This window comes from Ambystoma mexicanum, chromosome 8, assembly GCF_040938575.1.
Source record: "Ambystoma mexicanum isolate Mex_15411 chromosome 8, UKY_AmexF1_1, whole genome shotgun sequence".
Taxonomy (NCBI): Eukaryota; Metazoa; Chordata; class Amphibia; order Caudata; family Ambystomatidae; genus Ambystoma; species Ambystoma mexicanum.
Window position 1 is genome coordinate 1,698,883,612 of NC_090929.1, and position 23,372 is coordinate 1,698,906,983.

General features: G+C 47.6%; 1 protein-coding gene across 1 annotated transcript in view; it reads left to right on the top strand.

Annotated features, from left to right (window-relative positions):
- LOC138473470 (deleted in malignant brain tumors 1 protein-like) overlaps nucleotides 1-23,372 on the top strand; it is a 170,820-nt gene that overhangs the window by 54,451 nt on the left and 92,997 nt on the right. Inside the window, exon 8 of the mRNA XM_069612116.1 lies at nucleotides 14,505-14,543. Coding sequence (XP_069468217.1) covers nucleotides 14,505-14,543 — 39 coding nt within the window. The remainder of the gene's footprint in view (nucleotides 1-14,504; nucleotides 14,544-23,372) is intronic.

Consider the following 23,372-nt stretch of genomic DNA (forward strand, 5'->3'; position numbering starts at 1 on the left):
TAGTTGCACCTGGCCTGGTTAATTTCCAAAGCTTGGAGACTGAGAAGACCCTCTTTGCCCAGTCCCTATCCACCTTCCACGTTAAGCTCACATGTTGTTGCACTGCTCGATCACAGCACACTAACCTGACATGTTTGTAATTGCAACATTTGGAGGTGGTCTCAGAAGGAGCCACCAGATATGTTTTCCCCAATCAATGTACTGGCCCCCTATACAGTCTGGATATAGTGTACCTTACTATGCAATCCTGATCCATGTTAGGTTTTTAAGGGTGTATCTTTATTTTGTGGCATCATACAGCATCAAAACTGGACCATAGGATGAAGATCGATGAGATACAATCCTGGAGAATGCTGCATTGTTCATTTCGAATGGATTGTGTCCTCCCACGCTGTCATGATGCCTACCCCCGGAGCACCAGGCCAGGCCCAGCACCCCCGGGAGCAGGCATCATGCCCCTGGGTAAAAGCCCAGCGGCCCCTTATAGGGGCTCTTTGGACTCTGTCCTGGCGCCTTTGGCGCCAGGCTCATGTTGGACATCAGTCCTGGCTCCATAGGCGCCAGGCTCATAAAGGAAGGTGTTTTGTGCACTTACCTGATGCAGACCATTCTGCAAGATTCAGGCCTCCCTGAGACCTGAAAGGGACTATTTTTTCATTGGGACTATTTTGCCACTCGGGCGTGGCCAGGGAAGGATAGTTACCTGGAACTACTTTGGGGGCTATTTAAGCCACGCCCAGACAGTAGCTCACGCTTCGCGTTGTTCTGCATCCAAGCAGCTGAACGCTCACCGTGTCTGCTCCTGCATCTGGTCTCCAGCCACGCCCGCCTCGATCCTGGAACACCTGTAAGGAAAGAAGAGAAGAGAAAGGTGAAAACCAAGAATTTTACCAAACTTCTTACCTGCATCCGGAACCTTCACGCCAGCGTTACTGAGAAAAGACTTTCATTTAAAAGCACCGCGTTGCTCGCTGCAGCGCCGCACTTCACTCACCTGTCCTCGGGAGTTCTTCTGGCTCCACCGCAACTGTCTGCACCGGTCGCCACATCTCTGCGCCTAGGGGAGAGAAGAACAGACAAAAGGTGAGCAGAAGGAACATATGAGGAAACCCTAATTTTCCGCCATAACACTTACCGGCCTTCTGTTGGTGGACCATTCCTCATTTCGGGTCGGCGCCGCTTCGTTGGCAGGTACCGCACCCCGGCCCCTATGGGGAAAGGACAAAAGACATTACTGGAGGAATATGAAGACATTAAGAGGGATCGCCCCCATTGCTAACTCACCTGAGTTTACCATTGGCAATTCAATCCCCCAACGCATCGCCTTCATTCTGCACCTGAAATAAAGGACAGATCACAGGTTAGGAAGGCAACAGAAAAGGAGGCTCAACACTTGAACTTTTGTAATCTTCATACTTACAGCGTTCCGCTCGGAAAAGTCAAGTGGATTTTGCCAGCACCATTCTGAAAACCAGTGAAGTAACTGGACAAACACGCGCCCCTGCACCAGAAGCAGGATGGAGAGTTCATCCTTTCAAACCATAAGGTGAGCTTCAACCAGGGATTTCGGAGGAAGTTAGAGAAGAACGAAGGTGGCAAGGGGGGAGCAAGCACACTATTCTGCAGACTGTTAATCCCCTTTCTCATCTGCAGAAGGATATTCCTACGGACCAGACAAGCAAGATTTGAGGGTCCTGTTCAGTCGGTGTTCTGAGTTCTGCGCATCACGCTCGATGAGGCCACAGCAACCCAGACTAGACCAGCGCCTCCGTGGGAGTCAGGTGAGCGTTACAGAACGCGAAGCCTTCCTACAAATTCCCACCCAGGCGCTATGGAAACTTCTGAGACTGATCAGTTGGCCCAACTACTGGGGGAATTACGGGCCGAAGTACACGCCGCTCGTCAAGAGACTAATGCTCTCAGGAGGGAAGTGATTGTATCAAAGGAAAGAACTAATGACCTGGCTAGACAGTTTTTGCAAGCTCAAGCTGGACACACTCCTCTACCCGGTTCCAGGGGGAACCCCGCTCCTGTGGTTCCCAGTAACCCTGTGCAGATTAATCTACCTGGAAACATGCCGCTGGCCCCACCCGAACGCTTTGCTGGGGACCCCAAACGATTCGCCGTATTCATGAATCAGTGTCGTTTGCACTTCCTATGCAGACCTGGGGCCTTCCCTAATGACCAGACCAAGGTAGCCTTTGTATTGTCATATCTCAGCGGCTGTGCTGCCGATTGGTCAGTTCCACTGGTTGCTCAAGATGACCCGATTCTCCGTGATTTTCAAGGATTTCAAGCAAGCATGAAAAGGTTATTTGCTCGACACTCTCAGGGGCAGGCTCTGGATGACGAACTTCTATCCCTGCGACAGGGCAATCAGGACCTCCTATCCTACATTGCAACCTTTAATAGACTAATTGTGGAAACTGGGTGGCCAGAGGATAAAAGAATCACGTTATTTTATCGAGGTCTACGCGGAGAACTTAAAGATGTCCTGGCCCAAATTGTAAATACGCCCCAAGAATGCACAGAATATATAGACTTAGTGGTCCAATTAGATCACAGACTTCAAAACAGAACAGCAGATCGGTCCAAGTTTGAGACCCGGGTGTTGGTCAAGACCCACGCTAACCCCAAGGGTGCTGATGTCTCTGAGCCTATGCAAATCGGAGGGGTTAAAGGACCTTTAACTCAAAAAGAACGTGAAAGAAGACGGCAGATGCAATTATGTCTTTATTGTGGGTCCTCTGGACACTTTCTACGAGATTGCCCGGCAAAACCGCCCAAGAAGGTGGTAGGAGCCACTGATAAAAACCATGAAGACTCTGTTTCGGGAAACGAACACGCCCGACAAGCGTAGGGGCCCGCTTGCCGAGCTTGAAAACTAACTCTCAGACCTCGCATTTCATTGTGCCAATGGTCCTCGTAGATCCGGAACAGCCTAAGCGGTTGCATGCAATAAAGGCATACATCCATAGTGGGGCTATAGGAAACTATGTGGATCGTGAATTGGTCTCTAGGATTAACCTCCCTCTGCGTCCTAAAACCAGCAAAGATGTCATCACCACAGTCGATGGAACCGAAATTGCCTCTGGACCGGTAACACATTCCACTGCTGAGGTGACACTTATAGGTCCGGACGGCCATCGGGAGGCAGTTGTGTTTGATGTAATCAAGGCTCCACAGTTTCAGGTTATTCTCGGAATCCCTTGGTTAGAGACACATAATCCTCGAATTGATTGGCGAGCGAAGAGAATAACCATCCCGGATTGTGCACAAACCTGCTACCCAGAAAATCTGAAGATTAGTCTAGCGTCTGTAACCTCTGTCTCCATGCAACTACTTCCGGAATACCAAGACTTTCAGGACGTCTTCCAAAAGGAACAGGCCAACATGTTACCTCCCCACAGATCGTACGATTACCAAAGCGATCTGGTGCCCGGTGCACAACCCCCTTGTAGCAGGATTTATGCCCTTACTGAACCTGAGAATCTGCATTTGAGACAATATTTAGATCAATACCTAGCCAATGGTTTCATTCGCCCGTCAAAGTCTCCGGCATCCTCGGCTTTGTTCTTCATGCCCAAAAAAGAAGGCGACCTTAGAACTTGTATCGACTACCGCGCATTGAACCAGATAACTGTTAAAAACCGTTACCCTCTGCCTCTGATCCCTGAACTCCTTGACCAGGTGAAGGACACTTGCGTATACACCAAGTTAGATCTCCGGGGGGCTTATCATCTGGTGCGAGTAAAAGAAGGCGACGAATGGAAAACGGCCTTCGGAACAAAATATGGATTATTCGAATACCAGGTGATGCCTTTCGGGTTGTGCAACGCGCCTGCTGCCTTCCAATTCTTCATGAACGATGTCCTTCGGGAACTCATCGATGTTTGTGTTGTCGTATATATCGATGACATTCTTGTGTACTCCTCTTCGGAATCTGATCACAGAAAGCATGTCAGGGCTGTCCTTGAGAAATTGCGCCAGCACAAACTGTTTGCAAAGCTGGAAAAGTGTGTTTTCCATACCACGAGGTTGAGTTTCTTGGATTCATCCTGACACCTAAAGGGGTCCGAATGGACTCACGAAAAGTGGATGCCATCCTCAAATGGCCATCACCTAGTTTGGTGAAAGGTGTCCAAAGCATGCTTGGTTTTGTCTATTTTTATCGCAGATTTATCCCGGAATTTTCACGTGTGGTACAACCCATCAATGCACTCTTGCGGAAAAATAAACGCTTCGAATGGACCGAGGAAGCCGAACAGGCCTTTCAGGAATTGAAAGCTAAATTCACGTCCGCACCTATTTTGAAGCACCCGCGTCCCGATCTCCCATATATAGTCGAAACCGACGCGTCCAGCTTAGCCATGGGAGCTGTCCTGTCTCAGAGAGACCCTGAAGCCAACCAACTGCACCCCGTAGCATTTTGGTCCAGAAAGTTCTCGGCGCCTGAGGTAAATTATGCAATCACCGACAAGGAATTATTAGCCATTAAGTCCGCCTTTAAGGCTTGGCGGCACTATCTTCTTGGCGCCAGGCATACCATCACCGTGATCACTGATCACTGAAACTTACAACATTTAAAAACTGCCAAGGCTCAATCGTCACGTCAGCTCCGATGGGCTTTGTTCTTTGCTGAGTTCGATTTTGTAATCACCTACCGCCCCGGCTGTAAGAATGGCAAAGCGGACGCGCTATCTCAAATAGGAATGGGAGAAATAGACACAAACTCAGAACCTGTGCCGATAATTCCGAACAAAGAATTTTGGGGATAACCTCTTTACAATCCCTTGAAGACATTCAAGCACGGGTAAAACAACTCCTGGACTCTACAGCCTTGCAGGATTGGATCCAAAGGGGGTCTTACTTTTCGGTCAACGATGGCCTACCTTACTTCCAAGGACTCTTATTTCTGCCAGAAAAGGAATTGCAAGAACTGGTAATTTCCCGTCATCATGATACCCTGATGGAAGGACATCCTGGCATTGCCAAAACTGAGGAAAAAATTAAACAACAATTCTGGTGGCCTTCCTGGCGAAAGGATATTAAATCTTTCGTGATGTCCTGTGGAGTTTGCGCCCAAAACAAAGGCCAAAAGACAAAACCCGCGGTGTTCTTCAGCCTTTAGACATTCCACCAGCACCTTGGCACACCTTGTCACTAGATTTTATCACGGACCTGCCCCGCTGCAATGGATACAATACTGTTCTGGTTGTGGTGGATTTATTTTCCAAGATGGCCCATTTTATTCCGTTGAAAGGATTACCTTCAGCTTCTGTCCTTGCCAAGGAATTCCTCGAAAATATCATCCGTTTGCACGGATTCCCGTCCATACTAGTCTCCGACCGGGGAAGCCAGTTTATTTCTCATTTTTGGAGAAAGTGTTGTCAACTCGCACAAATCGACATAAGACTCTCAACCAGCCACCACCCACAGACCGATGGTCAGATGGAGAGAACAAACCAGACCCTTGAACAATACCTACGATGTATGTTGCACCAATCGGAGGGTAATTGGAAGGATATTTTATGGGTGGCCGAATATGCATACAATAACTCGGTACACTCTGGAACTGGACAAAGCCCCTTTTATATGGACATCACCCTTGTACTTCAGACCTGGACTCACCTCTGAGCCTTGAAATGCCCGCAGTGGACCATTTGCATTCCACGATAACTCAAGCCTTCAAGGATGCAACTGCACATTTGCAACAAGCGAAAGGGAAAAAGAATGCGGATCTGCATCGGAGTGAGGCGCCTCCATACCAAATAGGGGATCAAGTATGGTTGGCTACCAAACACTTATTGCTCAAGGGACCTTGAACTTTGAATCCAAGGTATTTGGGCCCTTACTCGATCAAAGCTATAATGAACCCAGTGGCAGTCAAGCTCGATCTACCAGCTAACATGCTGATTCACCCCATTTTTCATGTGTCACTTTTGAAACCAGTGCAACCAGGAACCAGATTAATAAAGCCACCAGAACCAATCCAGATAGATGGGGAGCCTGAATTCGAGGTGAAGAACATTTTGGATTCTAAGATCTCAAAATCAAAACTTTTCTATCTAATTGATTGGAAAGGGTACGGGCCTCAGGAAAGGTCTTGGGAACCCAGCGACCACGTACATGCACCTCGGCTGGTAAAAACGTTCCATCGGAATTTCCCAAACAAACCGAAACCTCCAGAGGGAACGACCTTGGGAGGGGCCTTGGGGGGGAGTGCTGTCATGATGCCTACCCCCGGAGCACCAGGCCGGGCCCAGCACCCCCGGGAGCAGGCATCATGCCCCCGGGTAAAAGCCCAGCTGCCCCTTGTAAGGGCTCTTTGGACTCTGTCCTGGCGCCTTTGGCGCCAGGCTCATGTTGGATATCAGTCCTGGCGCCATAGGCGCCAGGCTCATAAAGGAAGGTGTTTTGTGCACTTACCTGATGCAGACCATGCTGCAAGATTCAGGCCTCCCTGAGACCTGAAAGGGACTATTTTTTCATTGGGACTATTTTGCCACTCGGGCGTGGCCAGGGAAGGATACTTACCTGGAACTACTTTGGGGGCTGTTTAAGCCACGCCCAGACAGTAGCTCACGCTTCGCGTTGTTCTGCATCCAAGCAGCTGAACGCTCACTGGGCCTCATTACGAATCAGGCGTTAAGGGGTTAACGGCGCCGTAAATGGCGCCGACCCTTAACGCCTGATTCCGAGGTCCCTTTGCGCCATGGTGAGTTTAACGCCTGCTTTTTGCAGGCATTAAAATCCATGGCGCTAAGGGACCATGGTGCTAATTACGCCACCGTAATTTACGGTGGCATAATTAGCGCCTTCCCCACTCCCATTATGCCCTATGGGGCAAAAATGGGAATGGGGAAGGGGAAAATGGGAAATGGGGATTTACCGCCCCACTCACCTTGGAATGGGGCGGTAAATCCGCCATCCACCATGGTGTAAACATAGTTTACACCATGGTGGTAAGGGTACGACCCAGGCGGTAACTTACCGCCTGGGTCGTAATGAGGCCCACTGTGTCTGCTCCTGCATCTGGTCTCCAGCCACGCCCACCTCGATCCTGGAACACCTGTAAGGAAAGAAGAGAAGAGAAAGGTGAAAACCAAGAATTTTATCAAACTTCTTACCTGCATCCGGAACCTTCACGCCAGCCTTCCTGAGAAAAGACTTTCATTTAAAAGCACCGCGTTGCTCGCTGCAGCGCCGCGATTCACTCACCTGTCCTGGGGAGTTTTTCTGGCTCCACCGCGACTGTCTGCACCGGTCGCCACATCTCTGCGCCTAGGGGAGAGAAGAAGTGACAAAAGGTGAGCAGAAGGAACACATGAGGAAAGCCTAATTTTCCGCCATAACACTTACCGGCCTTCTGTTGGTGGACCATTCCTCATTTCGGGTCGGCGCCGCTTCGTTGGCAGGTACCGCACACGGGCCCCTATGGGGAAAGGACAAAAGACATTACTGGAGGAATATAAAGACATTAAGAGGGATCGCCCACATCGCTAACTCACCTGAGTTTACCATCGGCAATTCCATCCCCCAACGCATCACCTTCATTCTGCACCTGAAATAAAGGACAGATCACAGGTTAGGAAGGCAACAGAAAAGGAGGCTCAACACTTGAACTTTTGTAATCTTCATACTTACGGCGTTCCGCTCGGAAAAGTCAAGTGGGTTTTGCCAGCGCCACTCTGAAAACCAGTGAAGTAACTGGACAAACACGCGCCCCTGCACCAGAAGCAGGATTGAGAGTTCATCCTTTCAAACCATAAGGTGAGCTTCAACCGGGGATTTCGGAGGAAGTTAGAGAGGAGCGAAGGGGGGCAAGGGGGGAGCAAGCACACTATTCTGCATACTGTTAATCCCCTTTCTCATCTGCAGAAGGATATTCCTACGGGACAAGCAAGATTTGAGGGTCCTGTTCAGTCGGTGTTCTGAGTTCTGCGCATCACGCTCGAAGAGGCCACAGCAACCCAGACTAGACCAGCGCCTCCGTGGGAGTCAGGTGAGCGTTACACACGTATTCCTCATCTTGTGATAATCGTTATCTCCAGCTTCGCTGCTTCGGAAAAAAAATTTCTCTGCAGAGGGCGCTGTGCTCGAGGTTGTGGCGTCGATTGTCCCTCGACGTACTCCGTACTCTGTCGACGTCACCGATGGTATAAGTAGCTCGAGCCGCGCCCGTTGCTTCAGTTCCGTTTTTCCGATCGCTTCGCTATCGAGAACGGCGCGCTTCTATTTTCTGTGAAGAAAATGTCATTATCTTCGACACCTTTGACACCCAGGAATGGGTTCAAGAAGTGTGCAGATTGTGGATCTAAGATGTCGATTACCGATCCCAACCGGATTTGTTTCTGGTGTCTCGGTTCCAGTCACCGAACCGACGACTGCGGCTCCTGCCAATCGATGCCCGAAAAAGCTCTTCGTGAGAGGAGAGGTAAACTGTCGGTGGGGAGGGAGGCCTCAAAAAAGGTTTCGTCAAAAAAACATGAGAAAGCGACCGATTCTAAGGGATCGGATCGCCATAGGCACTCGAAGAGATCTTGATCTAGAAGTAGATCGAGACATTCTTCGTCGTCATCGAAAAAAATGAAGAGGAGACATAGATCTCCCTCATCATCTTCTTCATCAGATTCGACCGAAGAAATTTGTTGTCCGACTAAATCGGATTCTCCCAGTAAGTGGGAAGAATTCCGCAAAAAGATGATGGAGGTTTTCGAGAATGCGGCCTCGACCCCCTCGAAAGAACCTCGAAAAAGCCATACCCCTAAGGTCGCTCCGTTGCACGACAAAGGGAAGTCCAAGGCTACTATGGCTAAGACCAGTAGCGTCGATGAATACACAAAACCTTGAGTCAACGTAAAACCGTCGAAGAAACCTCGAGAGTCGAGCACCTCTCCGGTGCCAGCCAAGAAACACAAATCGTCGAAGACTTCGACGACTTCGTCGACGTCGATAATTTCGACACCAAAACCACATGCGTCATCGACGCCATTATCGACGTCATCTTCGAAAACTTCGAAGACTTCGAAGACACCCTCGAAAACTTCGAGGGATTTGCCATTTCCTTTGAAGCAGATGGAAGAGGAAGAAAGGAGATTCACTCCTTTGCCCAGATCAGACTTTTTCAAGTCTATGTCTGCAATTTATGAAGAGTCTGCTTCAGAAGAAGAAGACGAAGTTACTCCTTTGGGAGTTACTTATGGGACAAGACAAGTTCCTGAAGAACTTATTAACCAGGAATCCAGAATGAGAGACCTGAGTGATACTCTACATGCTGCCAGTGGAGTTGACACATCCCCAGAATTAGAGTTTGCCAAACCTGATCCTGCAGAGCATGCAGATGCTGGGTACAGGGGTCTTATGACCAGGGTAGTTGAATATATGGGTTGGGGTAATACTTCACCCATTTTTGAACAAGATGACATGATGGATATTATCGTCAAGGGACCTCAGAAGGATCCTGTTCTCCCTTTTCACAGGGCCCTTCAAAGGACTGTGGAGAAAAACTGGGAGAAACCAGAAACCATTGTTGCTGCAGACAGCACTTTTCCAAGAAAATACAGACCAGCTGGATCGGATCCAGAATATTTGAATAAACATCCGACTCCAGAGAGTTTAGTCATTCAAGCAGCATCCACTTCGAAACAAACTGCTTATCCAACTATCCCTCTAGATAGAGAGGATAAAAAAATTGACGCCTGGGCACGTAAAGTTTTCACGTCAGGCAGTATGGCACTTAAGTCGGCAAATGTCACCTGTACCCTAGCCAGGTTTACCCATACCCTGTGGGACTGTATCACAGCGGCGGCTGATCATATTCCGGAAGGCGAGGAAAGGGAAGGCTTCCTGAATATAGTCAAAGACGGGAAGGAGGCAATGGGGGAATGCCTCCAGTCTGGACTGGATACTGCTGATAGTATCAGCAGATCCATGGCTGCAAGCGTTGTGCTACGCAGATTTGCGTGGTTGAGGAAGTCGGGATTTGCACCGGATGTGCAAGCTAGACTCCTCAACATGCCCTTTGATGGCTCGAGGCTCTTTGGCAGAAAGGCTGATGAAAGCCTTGAAAAACTTCAGACCTCGAAAGCAGCAGCTAAATCACTTAGCGCCTCTTTGCGCCAGCCTCTAAAAACCTATTCCTGCTCATCTTCCTGGAGGGGTTGTTCTTTTCGATACTACTCCTCTTTTGGTAGAGGAAGAGGACAGGCCTCTCAAAGGGGCAAAAGGAACTTCCCTCGTGGAACACGGGGAAGAGGTGCAAAATTAGCCTCAGGAGCGGCATCTGTACCCTCAGCCACTCCTGCAGCCGCCTCCAAATCCCTCTGAGACCTTGTTACACAAAACACCAATGGGAGGCAGGATCTCTCAACATCTGAAGGAATGGCGGGGCATTGCCTCAGATGCTTGGGCACTGGAAACAGTAGCCCAAGGTTACTGTCTCCCCTTTCTAAAAAGGCCTCAGAATCATCCACCGGGAGCCAATTCCGTCAAACTTCTGGATCCGCTCCTGTTGCAGGAAATTTTAACCCTGCTAGAGAAAGGTGCCATAGAACTGGTACCTGTAGCGGAGAGGAACAGGGGTTGGTACTCCCCATATTTTCTCATCCCAAAAAAGGATGGAGGACTGAGACCCATCTTGGACTTGAGAAACTTAAACAAGTTCCTCAGGAAGGACAAGTTCAAGATGGTGACTCTTTCTCAGATCCTTCAGGCTCTCCAACTCCAAGATTGGTTGGTATCATTGGACCTTCAGGATGCTTACTTTCATGTGCCAATCCATCCAAAGCACAGAAAGTACCTGAGGTTCGCGATTGGCAATTCTCATTATTGGTTTCGAGTTCTGCCATTCGGGTTGACCTCCGCCCGAGGGTTTTCACCAAACTGTTGGCGGTTGTGGCAGCAAGTCTCAGGAAAGGAGGTATTCACATATATCCCTACCTGGACGACTGGTTGATCAGAGCAAGTTCTCCAGAACAAGCTCAGGAACATCTTTCGATCACCTGCCACTTCCTCCACAAACTGGGCTTCTCCCTCAATTTCAAGAAGTCCCACATGATACCATCCCAGAAACTCCAGTTTATCGGAGCAGTCTTGGGAAAAGCACTTCATCGGGAAAAGCCTCACCTCCCGAAGTGAGAGATCTCCACATCCAGCAGATGGTAACAAAATTCCAGAATGCCCAACGTCTACCGGCCTTCGATTTTCTCAGGTTGCTCGGCCTCATGGCATCCTGCATTTTTCTTGTACCAGAGGCCAGATTGAGAATGAGATCCCTTCAATGGGCACTCAGAACTCAGTGGTCCCAGTTCTCAGGGAATATGTCGGATCTTCTGCAAGTCCCGAGCGCAGTTGCTCAGGATCTTCTATGGTGGGCTTGCAACAACAACATTCTCAAGGGAGAGTCTTTTTGGCAACCATGGCCGGAGATAATGGTAGTGACGGACGCCTCACTCACGGGGTGGGGAGCACACACCAACGATCTGACAATCAGCGGTCGTTGGTCTCCATCGGAGTCCAAACTACACATCAACCTATTAGAGCTGAGGGCAATCAGACTAGCTCTGAAGGCCTTTCTGCCCTCTGTACAGGGAAAGAATGTTCTGATAATGACGGACAACACAGTGGCCATGTACTATCTCAACAAGAGAGGAGGAGTAGGGTCACTGCCACTGTGCAGAGAGGCAATGCAGCTCTGGTTCTGGGCAATAAGAGAAGGAATCTCTGTGTCGGCAATTCACCTAGCCGGATAGAAGAAACTGGCGGCAGACGCTCTGAGCAGGCAGAGCACGGACTCTCACGAGGGGGAGCTGGCTCAGGAAGTCCTTCTGGAGATCTTCGCCCTTTGGGGAACCCCTCAAGTGGATCTGTTCGCCACCGTGATCAATCGGAAGTGCGATCAGTACTGCTCAAGGGAATTTCCTCAAAGAGGAGCTCTGGGAGACGCATTCGTAGTGGAGTGGAAGTTTCCACTGCTGTACGCGTTTCCCACAGTCCCCGTGATTCCTCAAGTAATCAGGAGGTTGAGAAAGTTCAGGAAAACCATGATCCTAATTGCCCCGGATTGGGCCAGGAGGACGTGGTACCCGGACCGTCTAGACATGTCCATCTGCCCTCCAATACGTCTTCCGCAAAGAGAGGATCTTCTCTCGCAAGAGGAAGGTCGGGTTCTCCATCCAGAGGTCAAAACACTCAACCTCCACACATGGTTTCTGAGAGGTTGAGATACAAGGATTGGGATCTTCCGGATGACGTAATGGAAATCTTGCTTTTGGCCAGAAGACCAGCAACAAAGTCTTTGTACCAATGTCGCTGGAATAGGTTTAGGAACTGGTGCAAAGACAAGGATGTGGACCCTTTTCAGTGTGGCACCCCAATGGTGCTTTCCTTTCTGCTACATCTAGCTAATCTGGGGCTCCAGATAGGAACAATAAAAGGATACCTTGCTGCGCTATCCATTTTCAAGCGCTCCTCTGAAGAGGTTTCATATCTCAAAATACCGTTAATAGTTCAATTCTTAAAGGGGCTCACTAATGTGTACCCTCCAGTCCCTTTTCATGTACCAGCCTGGGACTTAAATTTAGTATTAAAATTCTTGACTTGCATACCTTTTGAGCCTCTGCACTCATGTCCATTGAGGCTTTTGACTCTAAAAACTGTCCTACTTGTGGCCCTATCATCAGCCCGCAGAGTTAGCGAACTTCAGGCTCTCTCATGCAAACCACCATATACTTTTTTTTATAAAGATAAAGTAGTCCTTAAAGTTAAACCTTCATTTTTGCCAAAAGTAGTCTCGGACTTCCATTTGTCACAAAAAATAGTACTTCCTACTTTTTATTCTCCTCCTCATCTGGACAAAGAAGAGGAGAGATTACACAGATTAGATCCCAAGAGGGCTCTTAGTTTTTACATTTCTAGGATGGCTAAATTGAAACAAGTTGACCAACTGTTTGTGGGTTACACTGGTCAAAAATTAGGCTTATCTGTAACAAGGGTTTCTTTGCAAAGGCAGTTCTGCATTCTGTCCACGAAAACTGAAATGGTACTCCCACCTCCAAAAATTGATACTGCTATGGGAGCCTATCACAAGATGAGGAATACGTGGGAGGACACAATCCATCGAAGAACAAGTTACTTACCAACTATAACGTTCTTTCGACTGGATGTTCCTCCCACGTATTCCTCATCGACCCTCCCATCCAACCCCACAGTACAGTTTACGTGTTCTTACACTTTCCTCTCACGAAGAATGTATCGGTCATGGGACACGCCTGGGTGTTCCTCCTATATATATTTCATCGAAAAAACAGAACTGAAGCAACGGGCGCGGCTCGAGCTACTTATACCATTGGTGACGTCGACAGAGTACGGAGTACGTCGAGGGACAATCAACGCCACGACCTCGAGCACAGCGCCCTCTGCAGAGAAATTTTTTTTCCGAAGCAGCGAAGCTGGTGATAACGATTATCACAAGATGAGGAATACGTGGGAGGAACATCCAGTCGAAAGAACGTTACAGTTGGTAAGTAACTTGTTCTTCTCAATCCCTATCGTTGATTTTGAATAAACACAGTAAAACCTTTGTTACATTGCTGGACTCTTCCATTTTCAGTGCCCAGTTCCTCCTGCGAGATTGATAATAATTCCCCTGCCATAATTCAAAACATTTAAAGAGATTAAAGGAGGGACTTTGTGGACTAGGGGCCTTTCTCAGGCCTTCTAACTTCTCTGATCCCCTGCCCTTTACCTTGGACACCAGAGATTGGTTAGGTCCCCTTTTCCTACTGGGCCCAAAACATGTCTAAGTAACCATTTCACTCTCTTAACATGCTTTGCCTATCTCTTCCCTCCTTCAGTATAGTTCCTATAGTGTTCAGCGGGTATTATATCTCTGTCTATCCCTTTCAGGGGCTATCAGGGCCTCATTACGAGTTTGGCGGTGCAGGAAAAAAGAGGAGGTAATTCCCTTATCTCATTTTTCCCGCACAGCCAAATTACATGCTTTTGCATAATTACCACCAGTGGATTTACAAGTGGTAATTCTGCTGATTTTTGGAGGACAAATGGAGGATGTACCTCCACTTTGCATCCCAAAAAAGAATCGATGGAATTACCACTCGTAATTCCACCAGTTGTAATTCTGTCAAAAAATCCCCAATGGAGTCCTGTGGATTCCAGAAAAATGATATTTACACCACCTACCACCATTTGTAATCCTGTGGTAAATCCCTGGGACCAAGTGGTGGTAACTGTACATCCATTTGGTGGTATCTCGGAGGGTTTACCTCCAAAATAACTTCATGGAACCTTCTTTGTAAATTCCTTTTATTTTGCGATTTACCTACTATTGCTGTTCGGACGCTTCTGCTTAGCCTCGGTCCATGCAACCAGTACAGAAGAGAAGGAGCCGTGCCATTCCCGGGGTACACAATGTCCATTAAATAACTACTCTCTGGACGATTACACTGTATGACAATATGACATCTTGTTGTTTTCTTTTCTAGGGGCAGTTACATCAACTACACCATCAACAACTCAAGCAGGTAGGAGCAGTCACATGCTCTGTTTGTACATTAGTGCAAATGCTCAGACAGGGGTAGGATTGGGATTGGATTAAAATAAAATGGATTCGAGAACTGATGTGGGGAAGCTCCTATTGGCTCTACCTATTTTACCTTTATGACTTATCCACCACTGCACCAATCCATAGTACAGGTGTGGGCACAGTGCCTAGAAGCGGTTGGTGCCCTTGCACTTCTTTGGTCCAGAATCAGACTTTGTGCCAGTTAGTTTCAACCAATAACGGGCAAATGTTTGCCTACCAAGATAAAGACCTAGAAATCAAGAGCAGAAAGTGTAAATTAGAGGAGCCTGGGGCACTCTGGCAGCTCCACATAAGCCAATAAGCCCGCAGAGATGGATGAGGCCAGTGTTAGTTAATGAGACAGTCCTCTGCCAGGAAAAGACAAAAGTCCCAATTTAAAGGAATTTCACAATGGTAAACTCCAGAGTCAGGCTGAGCAGGTAGGAGTTTGCATGGCTTCCAAGGGAGGCTTTTCTCAGCAAAGCCTGAGCATTACAGAGACTTTGGGCCTCATTACACGGAAGGCGGTGAGCCATGGCGCTATTAGCGCCATGGCTCATGCCGGTAAAATACCGGCACCGCCTTGGCGGAAAGGGGATTTACCGCCCCATTCCAAGGTTGGAGGGGCGGTAAATCCCCCTTCCGCCATTGCCCTTCCCCATTCCCATTTCTGCCCCATAGGGCTCTATGGGAATGGGGAAGGCGCTAATTACGGCACCGCAATTTTGCGGTGCCGTAATTAGCTCCGAGGTCCCTTAGCGGGTTGGTTTTTAACGCCTGCAAAAAGCAGGCGTTAAAGCACCAACCCGCTAAGGGACCTCGTAGTAAGGCGGTAATGGTTAACGGTCACCGTTACCATTAACGGTGGCCGTTAACCATTACCGCCTTCCGTGTAATGAGGCCCTTTGGAAATGTTCATGTTCCCTCAGAATTTCTTTAAATCATGAAGTGACTTCATAAGGACCACCGTAATATTATCCCATCTGGCTAGCCAACAGAGCCGTGGGGTGGTCCTGGCCAAGTGCTCAGATTCAAGTTAAGGTTGGGGCGCCTAGAAGGTGATTTCAAGGAGCTTTCTTTTTCTGTCGTCACGGGTGTTTGGGTGAATAAGAGTATAGTAGAAGTATCTTGTAAAAACACAGCCATGCAGACTAGTGCTGATGGCTTTCTGCAGGGTTCTATAGAATCAGACTCCTGTTCTACATCACACTATGGGTGCCCTTCTGGGTGCTTCCAAGGATGCAGGACACCTGTGGGCTAGCAGCCACACTTCACATCAGTACATGTGATTGCAGTGTCACAGCCAGGACCTTTCTCCTCAGAAGATTCGGCTGCTTGAGATTTCTGAAGCAAACAGTAACATATGATGTTATTCCGCAGTCACCAATCTTGGGGACACCTGAAGACACCCATCTGCCGATGCTCCAGGTAGATGCGCTGCTCCTTCCCTTCAGCACCAGGAATTCTGCACCTGACAAGAAGCCTGGGGAGACGTGTGACTGTCTTGGAAGGCTACACTTGCCGCCCTGTCTTTCCTGTATCGTTCCTCGACAGAGTGTGTCTAATTCACTGAAAGAAGCATGGCAGCGGATGGAGATCCCTAGGTATAAATCACAGAGGTGAAAATGAAGTCCAAACACATAGGAGGACCTAATGGGTTCCTGACAGTATGACATCAGTACCTGCTTTAATGAAGCCGAGAGCAAGTTGGTGCACAATTGTGAGATGAAGTTGCTCTCTTGGAAAACAGCCTTCAGTGTGGTCATCATGTCCGCCAGAAGAACTCTGGAACTCCAAGCTCTGTGTGTGTTAGGCAGAATCACCTGCAGTACCCTTTGGGAACACTACAGACAATTAGGACTACAAGTGTAAGCACAATTTCACCTTTGGTACAAGCCTGTACTACACAGTAAAGTGGTAGCGAGCAGCCAGACATATCTCAAGAGTTTGTGTGCAGTAGAACAAGTTACACAAAGGACCAACCAACACAGTGATTCAAGTAAACACTTATTCAAGGTTTCTTGGTAAAAGCATATACATTTATTTACTCAATCATTTATAAAACATTACACTAGCATAAGCAGCTCAATATCACACACTAATACACCACAAAAATCCAACCGGTAAGTAACTGAACAGGTTTAGCTAAAAAATGAAGTAGGAGCAAAATGGCACTTCAGATACTTAGAAAAGGGAGGAAAAGACAAGGCTATAAGAATAGACAGCCCAAATACATTCATAGGCAGGGCAAAGGGTTTCAGTTAAATACAACCAGCAATTCTTCTCAACAGGCCTGGGCCAAAGTCAATGGTTCAGAGTCTTTTGTATAGGATAGCACAGTTCTGGTATATAACAGTCTTTGCCACGGATTCTTAAAGAATTTGGTTAGGCGAAAAGTTTGACGAATGTTTTGGGAAGGACAAGCCTTCGTAGTTGAGGAAAGTTTCACACTTTCTTAATGGGAGAAAAGATTTCTGGACCGCGTTTGCACAGTACCTTTTTAAATGAAGACAGCTGTAGCTGAAGCAGTTGTTCCTTGTTCGATCAGATCTCGCTGTTCCTGTGCTTCAGTCATGGGGACAAAAAGGAGGACGTCGGGAGGTTCCTGCACTGACCAGGGAAGAGTTTATAGAAAACAGGGACATAAGCTACCCACCTGTCTGGCACTGGCCGGTAGTATTTGTAGCACACATAAAACTGATCATATCACTCGATCTGTATTTGGATTAGAGAGCACCAAAAAATAATTTCATACATTTTATTATCTGATGTTGCATAAAAAAGCCTGATGAGGCTGTTAGACATACATAATCATTTGCAAGCCCATTATTGATGGGTTGTTACACAAGATATATCATATTTCAGAATCATATAATATACAAGTTTACACTTAGATTTCTTGCACAGTGGGGGTTAGTATTAGTCGTTTGGTGGTAAGTCTGAATCACAAAAGTAGATCCATACAAGTATGGCCTAAACTTCTTCAGTGACCGCACAATAGCAAAGCACGCTCAATGATTGCCCACCTTGTTTCTTGTTCCTTCAGCTTCCTGCTGATGAAGCAAATGGGGTGCTCCCTACCTTTCTCATCCAGTTGACTAAGGACTGCACCTATGCCTGTGTTTGAAGCATCTGTCTGCACAATGAAGGTTTGGTTATAGTCAGGAGCTCTTAGGACTGGAGCTTGACGAAGGGCTTTCTTTAGGCCTTCAAATGCTTGAGTGCACTCCTCATTCCACCTGACCTTTTTAGGGAATTTGGGAGAGGAGATCACATTCAAGGGAGAAGCTATGGACCCATAGTTCTCTATGAAGTTCCTATAGTACCCAGTAAGGCCTAGGTAGGCTCTCACTTGGGTTTGAGTAGTAGGGGTGGCCCAGTTTTGTACAGCTTGTACTTTGCTAGGCGATGGCCTGATTTCACCTCCTCCTACCTCATGTCCAAGGTAGACCACTTTACTCTGACCAATTTGACATTTAATAGCCTTTATGGTCAGATGGGCCTGCTCAAGAGCCTGCAAAACGTATCCTAAGTGGTAAACATGCTCTTGCCAAGTAGGGCTGAACACAGCAATGTCATCCAAGTATGCCATGCAGAAGTCCTCCATCCCATTCAGAACCTGATTAACCATCCTTTGGAATGTAGCAGGTGCATTATTTAAACCAAAAGGCATTAACTTAAACTGGCAGAGGCATGCTGGGGTTGAGAATGAAGTTTTCTCCTTGGCATGGTCTGGCAGTGCTATTTGCCAATAGCTTGAAGTTAGATCAAATGTACTGAGGTACTTGGCTGAACCAAGTTTATCAACCAGTTCATCTGTCCTTGGTAAAGCGTGGGCATTAGTCTAGGTGACTGCATTAAGAGCTCTATAGTCCACACAGAATCTCAACTCCTTGGATCATGCCTTTGGTACTAGAACAACTGGACTAGACCATGGACTGGTAGAGGGCTCTATTACCCCGAGATCAAGCATCTTGTTGACCTCCTCATTTATATGGGATTTTACATGAGCAGACATCCTGTAACCTCTCTTTGTGACAGGTAAACATTCACCAGTTTGAATATCATGCTGGCTCCAAGGGGTCAAGCCTGGTGAAAGTGAAAACAGGAAGGCAAACTGATTTAACACTCCTGTTGCTCAGGTGTCAAGTGAGAATAGAGATTTACTCCTTCTACTCTCTCATCTAAAGGCTCGCCTCTGAGTAGGTCAGGTAGAGGTTCACTCTCCTCTTCCTCTTGGGCTGAAGCTAGAAGCAAAGCTCCCACTTCTGGTCATGAGACATAAGCCTTTAAACAGTTGGTGTGAAAGACTCTGGGAGCCTCCTTAGGATTGCCTAAATCCAACAGATAGTTGACCTCTCCAAGTTTACCCAAAACCTTGAAGGACCCTATCCATTTGTCCTGTAAGGCCCTCTGCCTTGTAGGTACCATAACTAAAATGTGCTGGTCTTGAGTAAACTCAACCATGCTGGCCTTCTTTTCATGCCAATGTTTGACCAGAGCCTGCCCTGCTTTTAAGTTATGTGATGCTTCTGCCATCATGTGTGACATTCTCCTCTGAGACCTATCACATAGTCAGTGACTCTCACTGGCTTGCGGGAAGAAGCACTCTCCAACCCCTCCTTAATTAGGGCCAAAGGGCCTCTAACTGGATGGCCATAAAGAAGTTCAAAGGGACAAAATCCATCTCCCTCCTGAGGGACTTCTCTGTATGCAAAGAGAAGGCATGGCAGTAGAAGGTCCCACTTTCTTATAAGGGGTTCCTCTAAAGCACCTATCATGCTCTTCATTGTACAGTTCAACCTCTCTACCAATCCATTTGTCTGAGGATGGTAGGCAGTTGAGAACTTGTAAGTTACTCCACAGTTTTTCCACATGGCCTGCATGTAGTGAGACATAAAACCGGAACCCCTGTCAGAGATAACTTCCTTAGGAAAACCTACCATGGTAAAAATACCAAGTAGGGCCTTAGCAACAGCCTGAGCTGTAACAGTCCTCGTAGGTATAGCTTCAGGATACCTAGTAGCATGGTCTACTACAACCAGGATAAACCTGTTTCCTGAAGATGTGGGAGGGTGTAAGGGACCAACAATGTTGATTCCTACCCTCTCAAAAGGAACTCCCACCACTGGGAGAGGCACCAAGGGTGCCACATTCTTGGCTCCACTCTTGCCAGAGATTTGGCAAGTTTGACAGCTCCTATAGAATTTATCTAAATCAGAGCCCACTTTAGGCCAGTAGAAATATAAAGAGAGCCTTTCCTTGGTCTTCTTAAAGGTTAAGTGACCAGCCAAAGGTATCTCATGGGCTAACTGTAGGAACTGGAGTCTGCTTTCAAGAGGCACTACAAGTCTTCTGTAGTCTCCTGGGGTAGACTTTGTTGGTTCACTGTAGAAGAGGCCATCTTCCCAGTACAACCCATGCTTCCCTGGCTCTTGCCCATCCAGCTGGGAAGCTGCCTGTTGGTGAAGACCTTCAAGAGTAGGACACTCTTTCTGACCTCTGCTGAAGTCTGCCCTACAGGGTCCACCTTCTGCCAGTAAAGAATGCAGCGCAGGATGGTCTGCAGGATCCATATCTCCAACAGGAGCAAGGTCCTCTTCCAGCTCTGATTCCTCAGCAGCTGATTCAACCACACAAGGTTGTTCCACACACTCAGCCTCAGCTGGTGGAGGGATCACAGGTGTGATCTTGGACATTCCTCTCAGGGATGTCCTTGTTGGTAGCACAGGAGTGCTGTCTGGTTTCTTCCTGGAGGCTTTAGGTTGCCCCTTGTCCTCCTTCTTCCTAGAAATTGCAGTCAGTAAGTCCTGTGGACTGGGAGTTATAGTTTCCTCTATAATCTCCTCTGGAGAGCCCCTTAAGGTACTTTTTCTGGCCTTCCTAGTCTGCTCCCGTTTTCCTTTTGCTGGGAGGCCTGGGGGTGATTGATACAACTCCAAGAGTCTTTAAGTAATTCCCCAACAGGACTCTCCCTGGTACTTCGCTCTGCACACTTACAGGTATTTTGACAGTCATATCATTACACTGGATGTGAGCTGGCAACTGTGGAAGCATTTGGACAGGGTCTCCAGCAAGCTTAGTTAAGATTTTGGGTGCATTAGCAACATCCTCAACCTTGAAAAATGATTCATCAACTACAGTTATGCTGGCCCCAGTGTCTCAAATGGCAGGGGTCCCCTGACCATTGACAAGAACACTGCCTTTATAATTGTCAGGTGAGGACAAAGGCAGTGAATAATGCAAGGGAAATGTGCACAAAATCACACAGTGAATAGCTTTGAGTCAAACAACATGCACACAGGAACCAAGACACAGGTATACTAAAACCCAGGAGTGCAAATAGAGTGTGACAACAATACAAATACATGAAAAGGGATGTGCGGTAAGCACTTAGAAGCTCCTTATGACTGCAAGTAAAGTCAGCAAGCTCCTTACCCACAATTGCTGTTACAGGTACTAACAGCGCTATGCCCACGTAGAGGGCAAGCAACGACAGGATCTGTGAACTAACACTCTTGATGGTATTGAATAAGGGAACTTAAAAGCAGTACTCACGAGGACGAGAAATACCACTTAATGTCAGCAAGCCCACGAACCCTGTTGATCAAACAGTGACCCAGAAAGGCTATAACAGCAATGGGAGGATAACTAAATACATAAGACTCAAGACAAGGGGCCAGTAGGAATAGTGATTACAGAATAGTGGGAAAACAAAGGCATTCACACAGGAGCTAGCTACAACAGCACACCACGCCTAATAATCAATGGGAAATAAATGCAGAAGTGCAAGGGAAAACATGGAATGTTTTGGAATGTAAAAGAGAAAGTGAAGGAACAGGAGCAGGGAAAACGAAATCACAAAGGCAGACTTCCCCCACCCATCCAAGAAAAAAGGCAGGAAGCTAAATCTATAAAGAGGAAGACTAAAGCATCAAGGTTTACTGCAGCAAAAGTCAAAGAAATATAGGACACAGGCAAACTGGACTGCGCCAAAAGGGAAAGCACTGAGAAATGCTGCCTGCAAACAGGAAGACAGAAAGGCAATCTAGGAAGCAGAAATCAATTAAACACATACATTCAAAATCCACGGATAAGGAACAAGGAATAGAAACCTGGAACTAGGCACAAGGTTAAGAACCAGGAACAAGGGACCAGTCACAAACAGGAACACTGCATCAATGACCAGCGCTGGACTGAAGCAAACTGAGGCTTTTAAAGCTGCTTAACGAGCACACGCCACAGGTGTGCTGCTTGCTGCACCTGCAGCCACAGATGTTGCCTATCCTCCACCCTGCCTTGTCCTGCAAGGGTGGAGATGAAACTGTGGGCCAGGCATTCTGGGAAGCATAGTCATTTGATCAAAGCAGCATGCTGGCTGCCATAAACCTGGAATGGATCCGGAAGGGAAGTAGCTTGGAAAATAAGGATTTAGCGATCCCAATACATCACAGTACTGTGGCATAAGGTTTGGAAGGAAAGTCCAGTAGGGAATAAACCCGAAATCATGCCCCCAAGTGGTGGGAACGGGAGCGAAGGGAGCAAATTGTGACAATAATACTCTTTAGTATTATCTGGGATAAAGTTATATACATCTAAATTCTGTTGTTACCACAGACCCAGGGACACTAAGGAGACACTGGCTGAGACTGTCATGGGTTCCTCAGCCAGTAAGTGAAAGTTTCCACTTGCCATTGTTACTTCATCCACTGGGGAGAGGGCTATGTAGACGGTGTAGACCCCTGAAGGTTTACCCTTGCATCTGGGATCCCCTTTCACATGGTCAGTTGACCCACAAACATAACATTTACCAAATGTTTTGATGAATGGGGGTTTGTTCTGACCTCCTTCTGGTTTGTCCCCAGAAGGTACACTAGCCTGATTTGGTTTTCCCTGTGGCTTAGCCTTGTTATGTTTGTGGCCCTCTTTTGCACGACTACCAACCAACTTGAACTGTATGTAGGTACTCACTGCTTGTACTCTCTCTATCTGAGACAGCATTGCGCTTTCAACCCCAGCTAGTGTATACCCGCTCCCATTCGCTGTATGCGTTCCAGACCTACGCCCTTGTCCATTATGAGTGGTGCGCTCGATGCCTACTCTAACTTACACTTGTATTTACGCTTGTTCTGCCTTATGACTTGTTAGTGGCAATGGCACCTATGCCGTGGTAGGAATAGTCAGATGCACATGTCTACCTTGCCCGCTTCAACCCAATTGTGTCGATTCATGATCTCTGTACCTACGTTAACACCCAAGCGTTTTGCCTACAATCTGTGATTAATTTAGCGACAGCACCGTACGCTCAAGCATCATTACGTTCTGCAACTGCCATATCGCTGCCATACTTTTTTTTTTTTTAACTTCTTTTTATTGGTTTTACAACATAACATAACCCCCTTTCTCCCCTCTTCCCTCTTCCTCCCCCCTCCCTCTCCCCGAAGGCAGCCGCAGTATGTTTATGGTCCGATGCCTCCTCGGGCCTGGCTCAAACAGATGTCGAGTTTATAGTGGGGGGCCGGTCTCTTGGCGACCTCCCTTCTTTCCCTGGGAGTTTCCTCTGCTTTCGTCCATGTGTGTATTCGCTGGCCTTTCCAGGTAGGATTGCATTGTTCAGTGTGTGCGTTGGTCCTGATCTAGTCTCCTTCTTCCCATTTCTTCCCTTTCTCTAAGTTATGCGGTACCCCGTCGGCGTGGGCGGGCCAATTTCTTAATTTCCTGAGTCGCTTGGGTCGTCCGTGTCATCCCTGCTTCTGCTGCCAAACAGGTCCTGCACCAGAGAGTTCCA